This window comes from Coregonus clupeaformis, chromosome 13, assembly GCF_020615455.1.
Source record: "Coregonus clupeaformis isolate EN_2021a chromosome 13, ASM2061545v1, whole genome shotgun sequence".
Taxonomy (NCBI): Eukaryota; Metazoa; Chordata; class Actinopteri; order Salmoniformes; family Salmonidae; genus Coregonus; species Coregonus clupeaformis.
In genome coordinates this window covers 26,634,049-26,656,207 of record NC_059204.1, presented here as the reverse complement: position 1 = coordinate 26,656,207, position 22,159 = coordinate 26,634,049, and the positions used below count along the sequence as shown (strand labels likewise).

The 22,159-nt window shown below is 41.5% G+C and overlaps 1 protein-coding gene across 2 annotated transcripts; it reads left to right on the top strand.

Annotated features, from left to right (window-relative positions):
- The first annotated feature begins 1,349 nt into the window (after positions 1 to 1,349).
- Positions 1,350 to 21,370, top strand: atp1b2b (ATPase Na+/K+ transporting subunit beta 2b). Of its 2 annotated transcripts, XM_041894760.2 has the most exons (8): positions 1,350 to 1,871; positions 16,089 to 16,217; positions 16,390 to 16,494; positions 16,605 to 16,810; positions 17,086 to 17,145; positions 17,368 to 17,394; positions 17,914 to 18,009; positions 18,233 to 21,370. In XM_041894760.2, exons 1-8 carry the CDS (start codon positions 1,781 to 1,783, stop codon positions 18,398 to 18,400), a joined length of 882 nt encoding a protein of 293 aa, XP_041750694.1. In that variant the 5' UTR covers positions 1,350 to 1,780; the 3' UTR covers positions 18,401 to 21,370. The 2 variants fall into 2 exon arrangements, with proteins under 2 accessions (XP_041750694.1, XP_041750695.1); XM_041894761.2 differs by lacking the exon at positions 17,368 to 17,394 and having other exon boundaries at positions 1,351 to 1,871.
- The last annotated feature ends 789 nt before the right edge of the window (positions 21,371 to 22,159 follow it).

Here is a 22,159-nt window from a genome sequence, read left to right as displayed (position 1 = left end):
AACAATTGATAACTTATGCATAATTTACTAACTAGTTTACAGAAGCTGTCAGCTTTGCGTGTCAACTAAACAGTGGCCAGTATATGAGTGCCATACTATATTGATATGGTAAGATACGGTGTACTTTGGAAATCACTGTAGTGCTATATTCGCATTGATATCGTCATTAAATAAATTTTATATAATGAACAGGATTTTTGCATGTCTTTATGTTTCATGTCATGACATACAGAAGCTTACTAACAAAATATCTTTGCTTTGCATTATATCTTCACATTTCTTATGTTTTAGGTTTCATATCTGCTATCATTGGTAAGATAAGTAGTGGTGAATGTAGAAGATTGTCTCTGGTTAAAACCATTGCAGACAGTCAGAATGCCCTCTTAACAGGATTCTGCTGCAAGGCTATGAACCCAGTGACACCGCCCAGACACACACGTGTTGTAATATCTTAGATCTCCAAGTGAGGGCACCATTCTCATCAACTGTACTGGTTACCAGTCTCTGAGATTCATCAATGCAGTATACTGTATGTACACACACACACACACACGTATGTACGCTCTCACGCACATACATGCACACATTGACATGCGGATGGATGCCAGTGGCAGAACAGGCCACGTCATATGGCACCAGGAGTACTGCAGAGTAATCCATCAGCCTTTAGACTTGACCCTGCATTGCCATTAGACTGACTGGGAGACCAGACACCACTGCCAAGCAATGCAGGGATCAATTTAGCTAAGGCAAAAGATCTGGACAGGCTTTATACTGACTCTGCGTATTATCAGATCACCCTGCTTTCCCTAAATTGGCTAGCCTCTTCTACAGTAAGCTACATTATCATAGACATCCAGTTGCCAGTTGTGCAAATAAGCATCATATTGATATTGTGTGAGTCAGCTCCATATGTCCCTCCTTCCTCCTCCTTCCTTCCCTCATGACAGCCAGGTTTAGAGGACTGCAGGGGAATTAACCGCAACATTATAAATACATCCTTAGAGGAATCTGCATTTTTCAACAGTGTGGGTTTCAGGAAGGGGATGTTGATGGTGGAGACATTTCATTCAGATGGATGTGACTATGAGCTATGTTCAAGAGCCTCATCTATGAGCAGTACCACCAAAAATGTGATGTCTATCTGTGGCACCACTGTCTTCAGACACATGCACAGGCTGCAGGAGGAATCTCCAGTGCTAATATAATTAGCTGGAATGCTTGTCACTCAAGTCCTTGCTCTGACGTTAACTGAGAAACACAGGTTACAGGGGGCATATGATTGGTTAGAGAGGGATGGGTAGGGGGGTGAGGCTTGAGTGACGGTGAGCGAGGGAGAGACTGGTAGCGAGTGAGAGAGAGAGAGAGAGAGAGATGAAGAGAGAGCACTTTACTGCAGTATCACTTCATCTCTGCATCACTCATCAAAACTGCGGAATGCGGACTAGAAGTTGTGGTAGGGCAGATGCTGGGTTTGTACTGAGTGTAGTGTCAACACCACCGTCGTTTATTATACATTAACTGTAATTAGAAACCGTAGCACGGAGCTGCCGGATTTTCATCCTTTTCTTTCAAAGCAGCTCTTCATTTGTGTGCTCGAAAGCGTCTTTCTGCTTTCTATCTGAGGAATTGGCACCCGTTTGTTTCCAGAGCAACCCTGTAACAGGTTTTGCAGTGTAGGCCAACCTCACAGCTAGATATTTCACATATCACCCTAACGACCTACTACATTAGGCTATAAAGCCAGGTAACAGTCCGTGGAGTACAAAAATCTAGCAAAATGGCAAAGGATGCTGAGAAGAGCACTTGGAAGGACTTCATATGGAACCCTAGGACGCGGGAATTTTGTGGCAGGACAGCGAGCAGCTGGGGTGAGTCTAGTCGTTTACCTAGTGATGGTCGCCTGCAGCAATGCAGCACATATGGCCCCTCTACCTCTAACACCATGGAGGAAGACAGGTTTGTGTCATCAATGACGTGGGGCCCATTGTTTAGTTTAGTTTAGCAACAACCACGAAGGGTAAAGAAAGCTTCAGAACGTCGGAAAACCCATTCAGTTACATGTGTTTTGCTTTAAATTAACATGCTATATTTGTAGGTTTATAAAGTATTCATGCGATTTTAACTGGCTTTATAATAGATAATTTACTACAGCACTACTGATATTCAACTTAGACTTGAATAATGTATTTTCTGTACTATAAATATTTAGCTAGCTAGCTGCCCATTGCTAGCTGGTTGGATGGGCAGCTAGCCGATTAAACTCAACTCTACGATTTATGATGGAGTTGAGCAGCGACTAGTGTGGGCGGACTGGAGCTCCGACGTCACACAAAATTACGTTTTTATCAAAAACTACAGATTTCAGCACCCCAAAGAATAGCCCGCAATTTCACACAGTTTAGTCGGCTGCTAAGCAGGTTGGTATGGCATAGATAGCTAGCATTACTGATCGACAAACAAGGCTCAAAGTATTATGCCGGCTAGATGAAGCTAGCTTGCAACCTTAGATGGGTTGTGAAACAAATGCCGAATTCGAAAATAGTTCGCTAACTTGCTGTCTTTGTGTTGCTTGAAAGTTGTCATGTTCAAAATGTTCAACAGCTAGCTGGCTCGGGTCTTTAACTTGCACAAAGTGGTGATGTCGTTTTCTCATCAATATTTTTTTAATTTATGCAGATGAAGAGTGAAACTGTTTCTGCCTTGTCACAAGCTATATAGCTAGTTATGTATACATAACATGCATGAGTCATGACACTTGACAAACGCTCCTCTTTTTAATTTAGTCTCATCGATATTAGCTAGCTACTAGTAGTAACTTTACTTAGCAGCCAATTTCATGACTGGCTGGCTATCCAACCAGTTAATGTGCACGATATAGTTCCAGTCCTAGCCTCCAAAATACACTACAGTGGAGAAGAAGCAAAGCAAAAACGCAATGATAATGTTCCCACTCACACTATATAAGAACTCAGCAAACTTGTCTGTTTTGTAGTGGCACGGGACACCAGCCTGCATGCAGTTATTGCATTTAATTAGCATTTTACCACCTCGGCTTCATAGTTTGAAATAAATGGTCAAAGTTATTTTATTTTTAAATTAGCAAGTCCGCAGCACCTAGTTAGCTACAGGCTTTACAATGATGTCATGGGCGTCCTTTAATTATGCTGGTTGTACACGTACGAATGTGACCAGGCGGAAATGTACAGTTTGTGAACACATTGTAGCATAGCCTATAATGCGCAATTTAAAGCTTCCGCCTCACCCGAGCATCAGTTAATAAGATTGGTTGCTGTCCAGTGCAAGGACGTGCTGAAACTCAAATGTGCCATTATGTGTAGTATGAGCTTGTGTGAGCTGGCGAAATTTTGCCTGCATTATTATTTTATATTTATTAATTTATGTCACTGAGTTTTCTGCGCAATGCGTCTGGACATACAGCCTGGTCTCATAGACTAGACGTAACATAAACGGTCAACGGTAAATCCGGGATACTTAAATTAATATGATATGTTACATTTGGTATGGTTACATAAGACATAAGGTTACTTAAGGCAAAGGAGGGTGGATGGGTGTGGGAAAAGGAGGGTGGATGGGTGGGCGTATAACTTGAACGTCTGGATGGGTGGACCTATAACGCAAACATCTAGCAACCCAAAGATTGCATGTTCAAATCTCATCATGGACAATTTTAGCTAATTAGACACTTTGCAACTACTTACTACTTTTTAGCTACTTTGCAACTACTTAGCATGTTAGCTAACCCTTCCCCTAACCTTAATCCTTTAAGCTAACCCTTCCCCTAACCCTAACGTTAATCCTTTAACCTAACTCCTAACCTTAACCCTAAGCTTAACCCCTAACCCCTAGCCTACCTAATGTTAGCAACACCAAATTGGAAAAATATGTTTTGCATATTGGTAATATATTTTTCATTTAGCAAATTCGTCACATATTCTACGAAATGGATGATGGACTTCCACAAATCAATGCATACCATTCGAAACATAACATGTCATAATACATGGAGTGTATCAGATTTACGTACAGAATAATCCGAAATGATCTGAGACCAGGTTGGGACATAAGGGTTGAGGCAGTGGAACTACACTATATATACAAAAGTATGTGGACACCCCTTCAAATTAGTGGATTGGGCTATTTCAGCCACACCCGTTGCTGACAGGTGTATAAAATCGAGCACCCAGCCATGCAATCTCCATAGACAAACATTGGCAGTAGAATGGCCTGTACTGGAGAGCTCAGTGACTTTCAACCTGGCACCATCATATGGAGGAGGAATAATGGTCTGGGTCTGTTTTTCATGGTTCGGGCTGGGCCTGTTAGTTCCAGTGAAGGGAAATCTTAAGCTACAGCATACAATGACATTCTAGACGATTCTGTGCTTCCAACTTTGTGGCAACAGTTTGGGGAAGGCCCTTTCCTGTTTCAGCATGACAATGCCCCCGTACACAAAGCAAGGTCCCTACAGAAATGGTTTGTCGAGATCGGTGTGGAAGATCTTGACTGGCCTGCACAGAGCCCTGACCTCAACCCCATCGAACACTTTTGGGATGAATTGGAACGCCAACTGCAAGCCAGGCCTAATCGCCCAACATCAATGGCCGACCCCACTAATGCTCTTGTGGCTGAATGGAAGCAAGTCCCCACAGCAATGTTCCAACGTCTAGTGGAAAGTCTTCCCAGAAGAGTGGAGGCTGTTATAGCAGCAAAGGGGGGACCAACTCCATATTAATGCCCATGATTCTGGAATGAGATGTTCGACGAGCAGGTGTCCACATACTTTTGGTCATGTAGTGTATTTTAAATGAAATGAATATGCCATTGCCCACCATTTAAAATACTATTCTCTGTTGTACTTTTTAAAGGCTACAGTCGGCCTCTTTAGATTGAATTTGCATTACTTTAACCTGTCTTCTGGCGCAGAGCGAGATTTGAGGGCCAGTTGTTACTTCAAATAGCCTCAGCGTTGACAAGCCTAGACCTATTATTAACTCGAATAGGCTATGCAAAACGCAAAAGTAGTGGGTTTGTGGTAATGATTTAACTACATGCTATTAGGTTGCAATCAATATTACAATGCACGTTTTGTTTCAGTGAAGAATTATTTTGATACATTATATCTGCTAAGTGTCAAGATCAGCACGATAATCGCACAACCAAGATTTGCAATAAGATATGGTAATGTAGTCTAACATCCGAGATTTTAAACGATGACCGTAACGTCATAAATGCCCGACCTGCAACTATTTCAAATGTTCATGGAAATAATTGTGCACATATTAACTTTTACATTTTTAATGTCAAGTGCAGAAGTATAGTGAAATGCCTTTCTTTCTCCAAACTGAACAATGCAGTAATCAATATCAATGTAGCGCTAAAAATAACAAGGTAGAACAAACACACAATAAATAAAAATAAGAAATAAGAAGAACACGAGAAAGTAAGAAGCTATATACAGAGTCAGTTCCAATACTGTATTTACAATATGCAGGGATACTGTAGTGATAGAGGTATATATGTATAGGGGTAAGGTGACAAGGTATCAGGATATATGATAAACAAAGTAGCAGCAGCATAAATTATGATTGTATATGAGCGTGTGTGCATGTGTGTAGAGTCAGTATAAATGTGTGTGCATGTTATGTGTGTGTTGGAGTGTCAGTGTGCGTGAGTGTGAGTATGCATAGAATTAAATACAGATAGTCCGTGTAGCCGTTCTGTTAGTTATTTAGCAGTCTTATGGCATATGGCTCTTTTCTAATGACATTGAGGCGTTTTAATCTGGGTAAAGCCGAGCGCCACATTCTATTTGTGTCACCTCCAACCCCCCAGCCCTTCCCATCGCTTAGTGTGAGTAAATCAGTGCAGGATTTAATCCTAATCTAATGACTTCATAGGCTGACCGGCCAAGTATCAGTTGTAGACGTCAAATCAATCTGTACATTAACTTCAGAACATTCCCTTTAATTGATTACACTAAATGTAATCAGAATTGTTTCAAATGTAATCTCTCATGAATGTAAATGCTATGACTTGAGATGTCACCCACCATACTCAATCACACACAAAGACACACACACACACACACACACACACACACACACACACGGGCACCTGACTTTATCTGAAAGTGGGGGTGTAAAACATTTTTGTATATTTTTTTGTGAATTGTTTTAACCATTTCCTGCAAATAAAATAAAGATAAATTGTGTGCATTTATCTATATGCCAACAGTGCGCATCAATGCCTAATTTATCATAACCATTACAGATAACAAATCCTTATCGCTAAATTGCCCCATATATATTCAGTCAATAAAAAAACAAGTGCCGTTTAAGATTGATTTATTGAAACCATAATATCAACTGGTTATATTATATCTTGGAACCCGATTCTTCAAGGCAGTAACCTCAGCAGTGGCGCTTGCTTGTAGAAGCCTACAGTGCATTCGGAAAGTATTCAGACCCCTTGACTCTTTCCACAATTTGTTACGTTACAGCCTTATTCTAAAATTGATGAAATTGTTGTTGTTTCTTCTCATCAATCTACACACAATACCCCATAATGACAAAGCAAAATATCACTGTGCTTCTACATCTGCATTGCTTGCTGTTTGGGGTTGTAGGCTGGGTTTCTGTATAGCACTGTGTCATCTGCTGATGTAAAAAGGGCTTTATAAATAAATGTGATTGATTTACATAAGTTTTCAGACCCTTTACTCAGTACTTTGTTGAAGCACCTTTGGCAGCGATTACAGCTTCAAGTCTTCTTGTGTATGACGCTACAAGCTTGGCACAGCTGTATTTGGGGAGTTTCTCCCATTCTTCTTTTTAGATCCTCTCAAGCTCTGTGGGGTTGGATGGGGAGCGTCGCTGGACAGCTATTTTCAGGTCTCTCCAGAGATGTTCGATCGGGTTCAAGTCCAGGCTCTGGCTGGGCCACCAAGGATTCAGAGACTTGTTCCGAAGCCACTCCTGGTTTGTCTTGGCTGTGTGCTTAGGGTCATCCTTTATCTTGGCCAGGTCGCAGTTGTAAATGAGAACTTGTTCTCAACTGGCTTACCTGGGTAAATAAAGGTGGGGGGAAAAAATGGGGGGAAAATATTCCTGTTGGAAGGTGAACCTTCGCCCCAGTCTGAGGTCGTGAGTGCTCTGGAGAAGGGTTTCATCAGACCAGAGAATCTTGTTTCTCATGGTCTGAATCCTTTAGGTGCCTTTTGGAAAACTCCAAGCGGGCTGTCATGTGCCATTTACTGAGGAATGGCTTCCGTCTGGTCACTCTACCATAAAGGCCTGATTGGTGGAGTGCTGCAGAGGTGGTTGTCCTTCTGGAAGTTTCTGCCATCTCCACAGAGGAATTCTGGAGCTCTGTCAGAGAGACCATCGGGTTCTTGGTCACCTCCCTGACCAAGGCCCTTCTACCGCGATTGCTCAGTTTGGCCAGGCGGCCAGCTCTAGGAAGAGTCTTCGTGGTTCCAAACTTCTTCCATTTAAGACCTTCAAAGCTGCAGACATTTTTTGGTACCCTTCCCCAGATCTGTGCCTCAACACAATCATGTCTCGGAGCTCTACGGACAATTCCTTCGACCTCATGGCTTAGTTTTTGCTCTGACATGCACTGTCAACTGTGGGACCTTATAAAGACAGGTGTGTGCCTTTCCCAATCATGTCCAATCAATTGAATTTACCACAGGTGGACTCCATCTCAAGGATGATCAATGGAAACAGGATGCACCTGAGCTTAATTTCAAGTCTCATAGCAAAGGGTCTGAATACTTATGTAAATAAGGTATTTCAGCTGTTGTTTTTTTTATACATTTGCAAAAATTTCAAAAAACCTGTTGTCATTATGGGGTATTGTGTATAGATTGATGAGGATTTGTATTTATTTAATCAAATTTAGAATAAGGCTGTAACGTAACAAAATGTGGGGAAAAGTCAAGGGGTCTGAATACTTTCCGAATCCACTGTATGACTGTGCAATGGCATAGCCTTGTTTTGTTAATTTAGCAGACAAGATGCTCTTATTGGCACACCTATTTTATAGTAAAAAACATGATGTAATATAACATTTTAGTCATTTAGCAGATGCTCTTATCCATTTTTTTACTTTTTCGTACTGGACCCTGTGGGAATCGAACCCACAACACTGGCGGTTCAAGCGCCATGCTCTACCATGGCCCAACTGAGCCATACGGGAATAAAATAAATAGAATAAAATAGAAAATAATAGAAAATAATATTTTTACAAATGAAAAAAGTTGACAGTGCGAAGTGATGCACATCTCGCATCTGGAACAGTTATTGATCATTTGAAACGGGGCTCAATTTGGCGAGATGAAAGACAATTTTTTAGGGTTACAAGAATCTCTCTTCTTTTCTATATACAGACATTCAATGTAGTTTATTATTATTTGTTTGGTGAGTAGGCTTAGGCTTAATGATTCTGATGAAAATACTCTCTTTGTCTTTATCAAACAAATGTTTTGCATATTTTCAGTGTGGAACCTGTCTATGTTTAGGGGGGTTATAGCCTAGCCCTAGGCTAACCAATTCTAAATGGCACTAGCAGTTTGCAAAGTAGCCTAAGCGCAAAATAGATGGGATGCAATTATTCCAAAACTGCAGCTCGTTGTTGGAACACATATTTCCCTACTTCAATCAACCAGTCCATTTTGAATTTGTGATAAAACTGTCGTCATTTGGCAAGGAATGTAGCTTGTGTATCCCATCAGTTCGATTACATTTTATAGGCATTTATTTCTGTAGGCTTAATGGGAGCTTGTGTGTGCACTCAGGACACGTGTGTAGAGGGAGAGGTCAGAACGCAATTGAGTGAGTGAGACAATTTAAGGAGAAGAACTGCGTGACGCTTGGCTTGGTTTATTTTTTGTTGTCCTCCGCAAATGCACATGGAACACTAGAGTCAAAGCAAATTAACGTTTTCTTCAAGACAATAAAAAAAAAAAAAATTGGGACAAAATGTCTCTTGCCCGTTCGGGCAGCCACAAAGCACATTACACCAAATAGTTTCAGTATTTGAAACAAATGTGATCTCTGGTTAAAGATCGAGTTTTGAGGTCTGTCGAGACTCATGCCCATCCCTACCTCCGACATTGACTTTATTTATTTTTAAGCGCTGTCACAGTGTCACTAGGACATTTTTTAAAATTTGTCTCAGCAGCATACATATTTGATGCAGCGAGGGTAGAAATGGCTTATTTGTTCAATATTACTTACCAAGCAAAGCAGAGCTGTTTTATTGAGTGACAAATATCCGGTATTTTTTCATTTTGCGCATAGGCGCATACAGAGACAGCTTGGCTACATTGTAACTGCGAAGCCACCACTGTACGGTCGCATGTGAGACTCAGCCAGGACTGTTACAAAACATTGTAACAATGTGATTTAACTGATTGATGTTGGGAAAATAGATGGCAAAAATTCAGAATGGTGTTAAATGCCTGTAAACAGCTTTTAACACCATTCTACCGGACATGCAGTTTTCTGAAAAGTTGCAACCTTTGGTAGGCTGATGAAAGGCTACTCAGAGTCAGTGGGAGAATCTCAATTGCATTCTCCTCGTGTCCTCTCTCCTTCTCAAAACCAATTGGATGAGAAAGCAAGATCTCCTCTGAGGCGAGGAGAGAGGACGCGATCAATTGAGATTGTCCCAGAGGCTGCGAAACAAAAAAGCCTAATCAGACATGCCCGTGCTCATCATGGTTCTTACAGACAAAGTGAAATTACAAAATTTGCTTGTGGTAACACGTCTCTCAAATGCAATGTAGCAACACCCTGAGTGCATAGGTCATGAAACAATGATACAAATGTAACAGCACAACAAAATACATAAAACTTTTCTTTTGCAGGTGCCTTTTCATTTTAAACACCAGTTGTGCAACTAGTGCTTTCTAACTGCACTGAGTCAAAACAATGGCGCTCAGTAGGGAAGCAAAACTTTCCAGTGGGCAAAACCATTCATCTTGAGGCGACGGGGGAGGTGGTGCAAAATGCAATCTGTTAATTATTCTATAAAAAATGGACATATCTATTTTAATACAAACTAGCTCAAAACATTACTAATCATTGAAAAATGACAAATTACCCAATGGATCATTATACTTTTCTGGTAAAAAAAAAAGTGGGGGTGCTAAAACATACTTTGCGCCCCTATTTTGAAAGTGGGGGTGCAGCGGCTGCATTTGCTCCATTACTCAGGCGCCTATGCTAGGTTTGGGCGGTATCCAGATTTTCATACCACCATACTGTCCTTTTGCCATCCCAGGATTTACGGTATTACCAGCATAGCACACAAGGGAGCGCTAAAAACGCAAAATAAAAGCCCATTGGGCATCTATTACCAGAATGCTACCAAAATTAACACAAGTAATAGTGAAATCACATAGACGCTGTTAGCTAAATGCTAACGAGCTAAAACGAACATAAACTAATTACAAAGACAGACAAATCCAGGTCATAAAGTTATACAAGCATAGCTTATAGCTACCGAATCTAATTTTCAGTGAGTGTGGACATATACAGTGCATTCGGAAATTATTCAGAGCCCTTGACTTTTTCCACATTTTGTTACGTTACAGCCTTATTCTAAAATGGATTACATTGTTTATTTTTCTTATCAATCTACACACAATACCCCATAATGACAAAGCGAAAACAGGTTTTTAGATTTTTTTTGCACATACCTTATTTACATAAGTATTCAGACCCTTTGCTATGAGACTCAAAATTGATCTCAGGTGCATCCTGTTTCCATTGATCATCCTTGAGATGTTTCTACAACTTGATTGGTGTCCACCTGTGGTAAATTCAATTGATTGGACATGATTGTGAAAGGCACACCTGTCTATATAAGGTCCCACAGTTGACAGTGTATGTCAGAGCAAAAACCGAGCCGTGAGGTCAAAGGAATGGTCCGTAGAGCTCCGAGACAGGATTGTGTCGAGGCACAGATCTGGGGAAGGGTACCAAAACATGTCTGCAGCATTGAAGGTCCACAAGAACACAGTGGCCTCCATCATTCTTAAATGGAAGAAGTTTGGAACCACCTCTTCCTAGAGCTGGCTGCCCGGCCAAACTGAGCAATCGGGGGAGAAGGGCCTTGGTCAGGGAGGTGACCAAGAACCCGATGGTCACTCTGACAGAGCTCCAGAGTTCCTCTGTGGAGATGGGAGAACCTTCCAGAAGGACAACCTCTCTTTAGCACTCCACCAATCAGGCCTTTATGGTAGAGTGGCCAGACGGAAGCCACTCCTCAGGAAAAGGCACATGACAGCCCGCTTGGAGTTTGCCAAAAGGTACTTAAAGGACTCTAAGACCATGAGAAACAAGACTCTCTGGTCTGATGAAATCAAGATTGAACTCTTTGGCCTGAATGCCAAGAGTCACATCTGGAGGAAACCTGGCACCATCCCTACGGTGAAGCATGGTGGTGGCAGCATCATGCTGTGGGGATGTTTTTCAGCATCAGGGACTGGGAGACTAGTCAGGATCGAAGGAAAGATGAACAGAGCAAAGTACAGAGAGATCCTTGATGAAAACCTGCTCTAGAGCGCTCAGGACCTCAGACTGTGGCGAAGGTTCACCTTCCAACAGGACAACGACCCTAAGCACACAGCCAAGACAACGCAGGAGTGGCTTCGGGACAAGTCTCTGAATGTCCTTGAGTGGGTCGCCAGAGCCCGAACTTGAACCCGATCGAACATCTCTGGAGAGACCTGAAAATAGCTGTGCAGTGACACTCCCCATCCAACCTGACAGATCTTGAGAGGATCTGCAGAGAAGAATGGGAGAAACTCCCCAAATACAGGTGTGCCAAGCTTGTAGCATCATACCCAAGAAGACTGGAGGCTGTAATCGCTGCCAAAGGTGCGTCAACAAAGTACTGAGGAAAGGGTCTGAATACTTATGTAATGAATTGCGGTTTCAGTTTTTTATTTGTAATAAATGTGCAAACATTTCTAACAACCTGTTTTTGCTTTGTCATTATGGGGTATTGTGTAGATTGATGAGGGGAAAAAACGATTTAATCCATTTTAGAATAAGACTGTAACGTAACAAAAATGTCAAGGGGTCTGAATACTTTCCAAATGCACTGTACAAGCGAAAGTGAATGAGAGAAATTGTGCAAATGAACAAAGTTGTGATGCATGCGTTTCTGAAGAAAGAGCAGCATGTGTACATGGAGCAGATGGGAGAAGAACAGAGGAGAAGAAGAAAAAACGCTAGTAGGACGCACAGGGAAGAAATGGCAGTTGTACACCAAGAGCTCTTTGACTTCTCAAACACGGCAGACAGCCGTTCTAAGATATCTGATGGCAAACATTTAGTATTGAATTGCATACTAGTGTAACTTAATCACCTCATGTGCACCGCACAACAGAGACTCACCGATAGATATAGAATGCTATGGACTCACCAGCTCCAGCTTTCTCCCGTTGTGCTATTTACAAACAAACACGTGACTGGCTCCACTGTTCTGGGGAACTATGGTAAGCTTCATCATGTAAAATAATGTGACAGGTGAAATGAAGAATGCAATCTGCTTTATCTCCTAATGTATTGCACAAGTTGACTGCAAGTATGAACTTAAAAAGTAGCTACAAATATTCAAATGTATTATCTTAAAATAAATAGTTGACGGTATTGAAAAACTATGCTGTGGCATTTTCCAAATACCCCGGTATACAGTATACCGCCCCAGCCTAACCTATGCACACACACACACACACACACACACACACACACACACACCACAGGGGCCGGCTCCAGGCATAAGCGAGACAAGCGGTCACTTAGGGTCCCCAGCCACTAGGGGACCCCTGACCCCCCCAAAAAAGACAACAACAAAAAATATAATTATTATTTATGTTTTTAAGAACTAAGTCGTGGCCTCAACTTACTGTTGAGAGTTAAAATAGTAGAATACACAAGGTGCAATTTAGAAATTTGGTTGTGCATCAGCAGTTTTTCTCTTGCTATATCAGTCACTGACACTAAATTAGCCATGTCAGCTAACAATTTATAGATTGGTAAATTAGTCTAGCCAGCTATCTAAACTTGTAGTAATCATGGCCGAATACCGACCGGGCATGCAGTGCATGTGCCCAGGGGCCCTGACCTCCACGGGGCCCCCATTGATCTTGTTAGTCACTCTCACTCAGATATCATTAACATGGCATAAGTCTTGGAAAAATGTGTAGAATAGCAGAAAACTGCAAAAATGTTCTCTGTGCCTCATGGCAAAATGAGTAGAATTATATAAAATTGCTAAACTTCTGTAAAGAGGAGGGCCACTAAAATGTTTTGCCCGCGAGGTAGGGGGGCCCTGCGCACACACACACACACACACACACACACACACACACACACCCACACACCCCCTTGCATTTCACATTTCCACAAGGAACGCTATAGTGCCCTTTCTACTATAATGGAGAGAAATGTAAGTGGTAGGCCTACTGAGTGGGGTGATCACTGACTATAGTTTCCTTTGCAGCTATTCTCCCAGAATGCACTCCTTCATCCAGCTCAGTGCATCCCAGGTGCTTTGAGGACTGGTGGCCTGGTTAAGCTGCGCTCTCTAAGGCTAGTTAGTTAGGCTATTTCTGTAGTGAGCCTAAATGTGTATAGCCTATACTTGGTCCATTAACTTAGTACATACCTCATTACCTGGCTGGGCCTAGGTGATCCAGGTATCCAGGTGCTACACATGTAGGATCATAATTAGAGCCAGTTTTCTACAGCAGGAAAATAATCCTGCAGCAACAGGAAATGTGAATTATTATGTGGATAATTAATGGACATTTTTGTAGGGTTGATACATTTTCCATAACGGGAAATCATGCCTGAAATGTAAAAGTGGAAATTACAAACTTCAGAAGCCTTTTTAAACCTCAAATACACTCCAAGTTTTACATTTCTCCTACAACATGGTGATCAAATTAAGATCGTACGTCTAGTCTGCATGCATCTGTCCTTTAATCAGCCCTGACCTCCTCCACAGCCCACAGAACAAAGAGCCTTATAGAGGAACCACACCAATCTCATGCACAAAGGACCCTAGTTAATGTAATTGCAACTTTTTCACTGATAGCGCACACTGCTGAAATTAGCTGGGGTAGAAATTCAGCCCAATCAGGGCGGCACTACTGTTCCTTGTGGATATGCAAGTGTGTGTGTGTGTGTGTGTGTGTGTTACACAATTATGGAAATAGTTCTTAGATCCCTTGGCAATTTCAACAGTACATGAATATTAAAACGGACACAGCGCATACATATTCTTTTATGCTTACCATATTTTCCATTCAAAGCCTCTGTTTGATAACCCAGATTCAAAACAGCATTCATAGTATTCATTGATGTTTGAATACTATCCCCTTTTAAAAGACGTCCATGTTGCCATTGTAGGAGGGAAAGCACAGGACGCTGCCGGCCTATTCTGTCCCGTCATTTTATCATTTGCTTTCAACTCTCTCTGTGATGGGGGGATGAAAAAAGTGAGGCGGAGGAAGAGTGAAAGGGCATGGTGATGAGAGGTCAGTAAACTGGACACCCTCCTGGTGTGGCCAGGCGAAAGGTGACCCTCTCTACACTCCTCTTGACCCTCTCTCTGGGTCTGTACACAACACTCAGTCTGTCTCCCCAAAAGGGTGGGGGGGGGTCTGGTCACCATGACGCCCCATAAAGTCAAATAAATAATCTCCTCCCTGATGGTAGTCCCTCACTGCATTGGTTAGACCAGAGCCAGGGTTAGATCCAGGGCCTGTACACGATCTGTGATGACTCAGCAGGGTTTTTCCTTCGTACACAGTGTGCCAGAGCACCCCTTCCCATCTCACCCCACAGGATGCCGCTCTGCACTCCTCTCCTTTCTTCTTACGCTCCTCTCTATGAGGTTACATTTCAACGTAGATCCCCCACCCTGGGGACTGGCAGAGTCACACTCACACATTCACTCTCACTCACCGAGAAGGTCTAGTGTTTGTAACAGCTGAGGTGATTTTATGTTGTCAATCCAACAGAATGGTTTAAACAATAGCCTTTCACTTTGGGCCCTGGCTATACTGATATGTTACAGTGTCGGTATGGTCTCTATACTGTTTGTGTAAGTGGGATACTGTACATGTCTCCAAATCCCCTGACCCCCTGACCTAATCTCCAGGGGGCTTCTCTCCTCCTCCCCTCTTCCCTTCTGTCACCACTCCTTCCTCCCTCTCTTTCACCCTCCCCTTCTTCTCGGCTCTCTCCCCCATTGTTGGTGTTACTTGATAATTAATTTGATCAAAGACCAGACATTCAACCCTATATTAATCAGCCCTGTTTAAGACTGGGGGAAGGGCGTGTGTGTTTGTGTGCAGGTTGTGTGTGGTCGGTAGTGTGATTGCAGACATCTATGGAGAAGTGTGCATGTCCAATTAATGTTTCCATTAATAGATAGATAGTCAATATCCATTAAACACATTTTTATATTTCTATTTATAGAAATGTGTATGTTTGAGAGAGAGAGAGAGAGAGAGAGAGAGAGAGAGAGACAATAAAGCCCCTTAAATTGAATTGAATTGAGAGAGCGGGAGAGAGAGAGAGAGAGCAGGAGAGAGAGAGAGAGAGAGATACTATAGAAGGAAGTAGAGGCTTCTGGTTTGCGGTAAAGAGGATTACTCCTCAGCTCCTGTGTCTTTTTACGTTTAATCGTTGGTACGGTATAGTGTGATAACGACAGAGAGAGTGGCATGGTGCGATAAATACAGAGAGAGTGGCCAAATAAAGTGTTGTCTTGGATCTTAGACAATATAACTCCTACTCTACATGACCTTTTCACTATTCAGCTTTTCAGGCTTTGTTTTTACATAGGGCAATATCTTAAATGGCACCCTATTCCATATAAGTGGGGAATATGGAAGGGCCATAATCTGAAATGGCCCCACTGTATAGTTAATAGGGTGCCATTTTGGACATAGACATATTTCGTTGAATGTTGCGTTTCCTTTGATCTTGTATGATGTTAATGCTGTATCTGTGTGCTGGTTGTGTCTCCCTCCTCAGGCCTCATCCTACTCTTCTACCTAGTGTTCTACATCTTCCTAGCAGGCATGTTCTGCCTCACCATGTACGTCATGCTGCAGACCTTGGATGACCACAAACCCACCTGGCAAGACAGGCTTGGTACACCAGGTATTATACACTAATACCACATTGAGGTTTTGATCAAGTTAAACCTCACATTACAAACTAACATTTAGACAACCACTACTATATAGTCGTGAACACCCCAAACAATCACACATAGTATTGTATACATATGATGAAGGCTAAACCCCCCATCTTCTTTCTCTCTTTTCACCAGGCATGATGATCAGACCCAGGGGAGAGGCCATGGAGATCATCTACAACACCCACAACACTGAGAGCTGGGACATGTATGCCAAGACCCTGGACAACTTCCTCTCCCGTGAGTCTGTCTGTCTGTCAGCTTGTCTCTGCCTCTCGGTCTGTCTGTCTGTCTCTCACGTAATGTCATGGGGAAAACAACATGTTAAACTGTATTTCTCTCCCATCCAGCCTACAACATCTCTCTGCAGGCTGAGAAGAATGACGAGTGCACACCGGACCAGTATTTTATTCAGGCAGACAGTGGTGATGTGAAGAACAACCCCAAGCGCTCCTGCCAGTTCAACCGAACCCTTCTACAAGAATGCTCTGGCCTCGATGACCGTACCTATGGATACCAGGCTGGCAAGCCATGCATCATCATCAAGTTGAACCGGGTATGGGAGAAGCAGAGAGGGGAGGGGGGCTGGGGAGGGAGGAACTTGGGGTGTTGCTTGGAGATGTAAGGGAGAGGGGAATGGAGCAGGAAATTGTTGGGAGCCTGGAAGCGACCATACAATTTAAGTACAAACAACATTGGAAAAGTTTTGAAATTGTTTGATCGACTTCAAAATCACAACAGTGCTCAGTTGAATGGATCCGCTTTAAGGAGGGATGAAGTGGGGATGGTGGTGGAACTGCCAGGTTAACACAGGTCTGTCTGTCCCTCTAGGTCATTGGGATGTTGCCAGGAAAGGATGGCCAGGCTCCATTTGTCACTTGTGGAGCGAAGGTGAGCCTCTCTCTCGCTCTTTCAGTCCGTCCGTCCCCCCTTACGTCCCCTCTCAGAATGAACCCATCATGTCTCTTGTTCTCATCTATGTCACCCATTACCTTCCTTTATATCTGTGTTTTTCTTTGCTTGTCTGTGTGGCGTGATACAATGTCATTTCATCCTTTCATAACGTTGTTCTCTTCTTTTCTGTTACCATCCATTCTGTCCTTCCACTCTCAGAGGTACAAAGTTGGCAAAGATGAATGGGTAAGGGTGCCACTGTAGTGATCTTAGTGACAGATAGAGAGTAGATATGTAGTGTATAGTTGCTAGTGATACACTGGTACCCTCATCTTTTTATATTCCAAGCTAGAGAGATACAATAACTTTGTTGCATAGCATGTACAGGTAGACTCAATGTCTAAAATATATGTAAATAAATAGTAGTTTACTATTGCAAGTCCACAAGTACAGTATGTAGATAGACATGCAGTAAATGCAAAGATACATTTCTACTCTAATTGTCATGGTGTCCTTTCAAAGCTCGTCCACTCCTTCAGATTGGGCAGACCTTCCCTGCTCGTCCACTCCTTCAGATTGGGCAGACCTTCCCTGCTCGTCCACTCCTTCAGATTGGGCAGACCTTCCCTGCTCGTCCACTCCTTCAGATTGGGCAGACCTTCCCTGCCCGTCCACACCTTCAGATTGGGCAGACCTTCCCTGCTCGCCCACACACTTCAGACAGAACATGCTCTAACTAATGACCTTGATCCTCCGCCCCTGCAGAAAGAAGACTCTGATAAGATTGGAGAGGTGGCGTACTACCCTGAAAATGGCACCTTCAACCTCATGTACTACCCTTACTATGGCAAGAAAGCTCAGGTGAGAATCTCCTGATACCAACCTGGCAACACTCAGGAAGCATCACTTATAAACCTATTTTTATGGTTAGAATAAAAAATCTTAGTGATCCAATGTTATTACATTGTTATTACGCATTAATCTGCCTGTGCTTTCAATACATTTTAGATAAAATGTTGCTGAAAAAGAATGCTGATAGCTTATGTAACAATATCTTAAAAATTGAACTATTGTCTTGTTTCAGGTGAACTACTCCCAGCCTCTGGTTGCCATCAAGTTCCTCAACATCACCCTCAATGAAGACATCAATATCGAGTGCAGGATCATCTCCAACAACATTCCTCCTGGGAGTGAAAGAGACAAGTTTGCTGGAAAAGTGTCTTTCAAACTGAGGATCAACACTAGAAACTAGATTTACATTCTCTTTCTTTCACAAACATTCCCACCCACATTCTGTGCACAGGTACACACACACATACAGAAACAGATAACAGAATTAACACCCTCTGTTTGACGAATAGAATATGTTTATAACTTCCATTTACTGCACCATTTACCCTAGATGTCGGGCATTGTATGTCCAGTGGAGTGATGCTGTCAGAATGGTGCAGTAAAAAGGGTGGTAATTCTGTCTCTGTTTCTGTGTGTGAGCTTTGGGACTGATTCTTTTCTGTAAATTAGTTTGACTTGAAGTCTATTTACACTGCATGACTAACTAGGTGATATAGAGGACAGAAACACGTATGATTTCAAAGTTTGCAAGATGGAAGCAACACCTCTTACCAGTTTACTGTGGCTCCTTCCTTGCTGCCTGCCTCTAGAGTTCCCCTTTATGTATGAATATACACAAAATACAATACAAAACGTGTATATCTATTTATATATCATATCCTTATATCAGTATGTCTATTTTGTTGCACTTGAATAGTCCAACAGCTAAAACGTATCATGAAAAAAACATTTTGGTGGATGAATGCAGAGACGGAGTCATTTTGCATGTGTGTATTGTCTTTAGTGTGCTAAGAGGGCAGGAGGCTTCACGTCCCAGCTCTCTGCTCTGTTATGTGGGAATTATAAATGAGGTTATGTTAAACCACTGGCCACCAGGAGGGACCACACTGCACTCTGCAGTAATCATCCAGTTTAGCCCCCCCACAGCCATTGTGTGAATAAAATGTGAGCTATAAGAAGATAGCATCTCCAACATGGGGAGTTATAGAGGTCAACAACTTTCATTATGTGTATGTTTGCATGTGTGTGTACTGTATGTCTTTGTATGACAAAATTCTATTTGCAAGAAAAATATACTGTAGGTCGGGAAGTTGCATATGCAATGTGCAATATTCATTAGTAACAAATCATACACATTCTTTACATTAAACAGGACTCTTTTGTCATAAACACTTGAATTGCACATCATAGTTATAAATTGGATCAGTCTTCCATAAAATGAATATACATTGTTCTTACAGTGCACACATGTTGTAAATAGATGCTGTTCTTTTATTTTGTATTGATTTGCACTGGTTTGTGTTTTTCTTGTGAAGACGAGATGCTTATGGTACTGTGGAGAAGGACAAATAGAGAGAGTTTGTTTTGTTTCTATGTTTTTAAAAACTTTTATTCAAAAATCTCTTACCAACTTAATCAGTTTGTACATGGCTTGTTAGTGCTGTGACAGTGCATCTCAGTTTGAAGGCTGACTCCAACATTTCTGATTACATTGACCAGAATGTCTGTAGGGCTGTTTTGGTGATAACGGTCATTTGTTTGATTTATTTAAATTTTGGTAGGATTCTCTGCCATTACATTGCTTTAAAAAGGAGAGTGTTAAACAGACCAACCAACCCTGGAGTTGGAGGCTGTACTATAACTTTAAACATCTACAATTGAGCATGTGCAAGAGCATTTATGAATTTGCTGTAGCATGGTGGTCAATGTGCTGTTGCACAGATGCCCTGAATGTACTGCTGACTTGATTAGGTACACATAATGAGAAAAGCCCATCCATCAGTTGAGGAATCTGTGGATCTGAGCGAGCGCTGCTGAACCCAGGCACCTCGCCTTTGCTGTGACATTGTGCCAATGTGACTGATCCTGCTACGACGTCATAGCAACACTTTTAGAACACTAGCATCTGTTCACTCAAATTAACGATTGGGTTGACTTTTAGGGCCTATTCGTCTCTCAGTCAGTATTGCATATCAATACATTCTCATTAATTTTGGTTGAAGTGGTTCCTCAGTAATGTCATCATCAAGACTGACAGTAATACTACGTTTTGTTTGATAGATGTACTGTATAATACATGTTGAGGTATATAGGATTGATTGAACAAAGTAAATTGACTCCATGCTAAACATGCATGCTGCATGTAGCCTACCAATAGTTGTTGTTTTTGACATTGTGAGACAATGGAGCGAGCAGTTCTAGTGCTACCTACTCCTTAGCATTCCTGCTCCACTCAGTCTGTCTCGCTTAATTTCACTGTAATCTCTTAATCTGGTCAAATAATCCAGAGCAGGTACTCTACTTTATCCTCTCTTTGTAGTTCCACCTTGTGTCAACCCTCCCAATTTCGTACTCTTTCTCTCTCACAAGCACACATACACACAGAATCATCCACGCTTTCTGTTAAAATATGTCAGATGAGGAAAGGCTATGGAATGCTTAGTTCCACAGTTACTTTACACTCTATAATATTATTAGGGTTTTATCCATGTGACCCATATATTGCCATGTTGTACCACAAGACAATTTGCCCCATGAGCCCATTCCATTCACAATTCAATCTACAAGTAGATGTGTATACTATCCATGGTGTGAATCCATGGTGTGTGTAGCCACGCACTTACATATATGTGGATATATTCCAATTGCAAAATTAATGCTTATATTTTCTACATGCAAGATTAGTCCTGCCACATTCCGTATAACCAAAGATATTCATGAGAATTTTAATAGTATGTAAAAAATCGTGCTGCAACTACCAGACCACAGATCTCTGTAAGAGAAAGGGTTTCATTTAAAACGTGTTTCAGAATGATGTTGTATGAATGTCATTGAATGAACCGTCCTATTCTTACATAATGATACACACAGAAGGAGCAGGTTTCACTAAATGACAACAGTGCCTCCTGGTGGACAGATCGTGTTATTCCCCAGTGTCACCAAATTATATTTAATAATATCTCCATGTATCTGTTTTTATATGATCATTTGGAGATGTCTTCAAAAAGCAATATATTTATTTCATGTGTGGCTGTATGATGTTTTTATTCTTGGAATGGCTAACAAATGTATAGTCTAATAAAAAGCATGAGCTGGCGCACAACCAGAGAACATTATTTAGTGTAGAGGTGCTGACTAACGGTGAATAAACTGTAAGCTATAAAAACAAATAAAGAGAGTCGCACACTGTTCATACATAGAGTGTGCGACTCTCTTTATTTGTTTTTATAACAAATGTATAGTAACATGAATCATCAAGAGTGTGAGGAAGAAGAGAGAAAGAACATGGAAATATTACGTTCACATATATAGTTATGTTTGCTCATGCGCGTCTTCAAGAATGAACAATATAAACATAAAGTTTTTGTTTTCAAAAAGAGATAAAGTATTTTTATTGTTATTTTGTTGTAAAGAGGAAAGAATGTATTAGCTTTGTACTGTAATAAGACAGGGGTGCTACCTGGTAGATTTTTGACCTGTAATCTCAGAATTCTGAGTGAGACTAAAGAAAATTTGACGGTTAAACACATACCAAGGACAATTTTTTGTTTATTTTCAGTCTGACCCATTCTTTCTCTATCTTGTTTTCAACCTTGCAGTATTGAATGGTTGCCCTGTTGAAAGCAGCACTCTTTCTCAGTCATTCTCTACTGGCTACTCTTTTAGATGAACAGTGCATGTCTTTATATGGGCCCCAAGATTATGAGATGAAGAAGGGTATCCTTTTCTGTTACACTGATTCAATAGAAAGCTGCATATTTACAGTAACTGCAAAGGATTTATCCCCAAAAAGCACAATACTTGCCTGTGACCACTGCATGTGGCAAACTAGTGTTTCAAACTCACTTCTGAAGCAAAAAACGTTATGTCCCTGAAAATCTTGAATCAGACAGCTTATTAAAAATCATCTAAGGCAGAAATCCTTTGAAACACTTTGGGA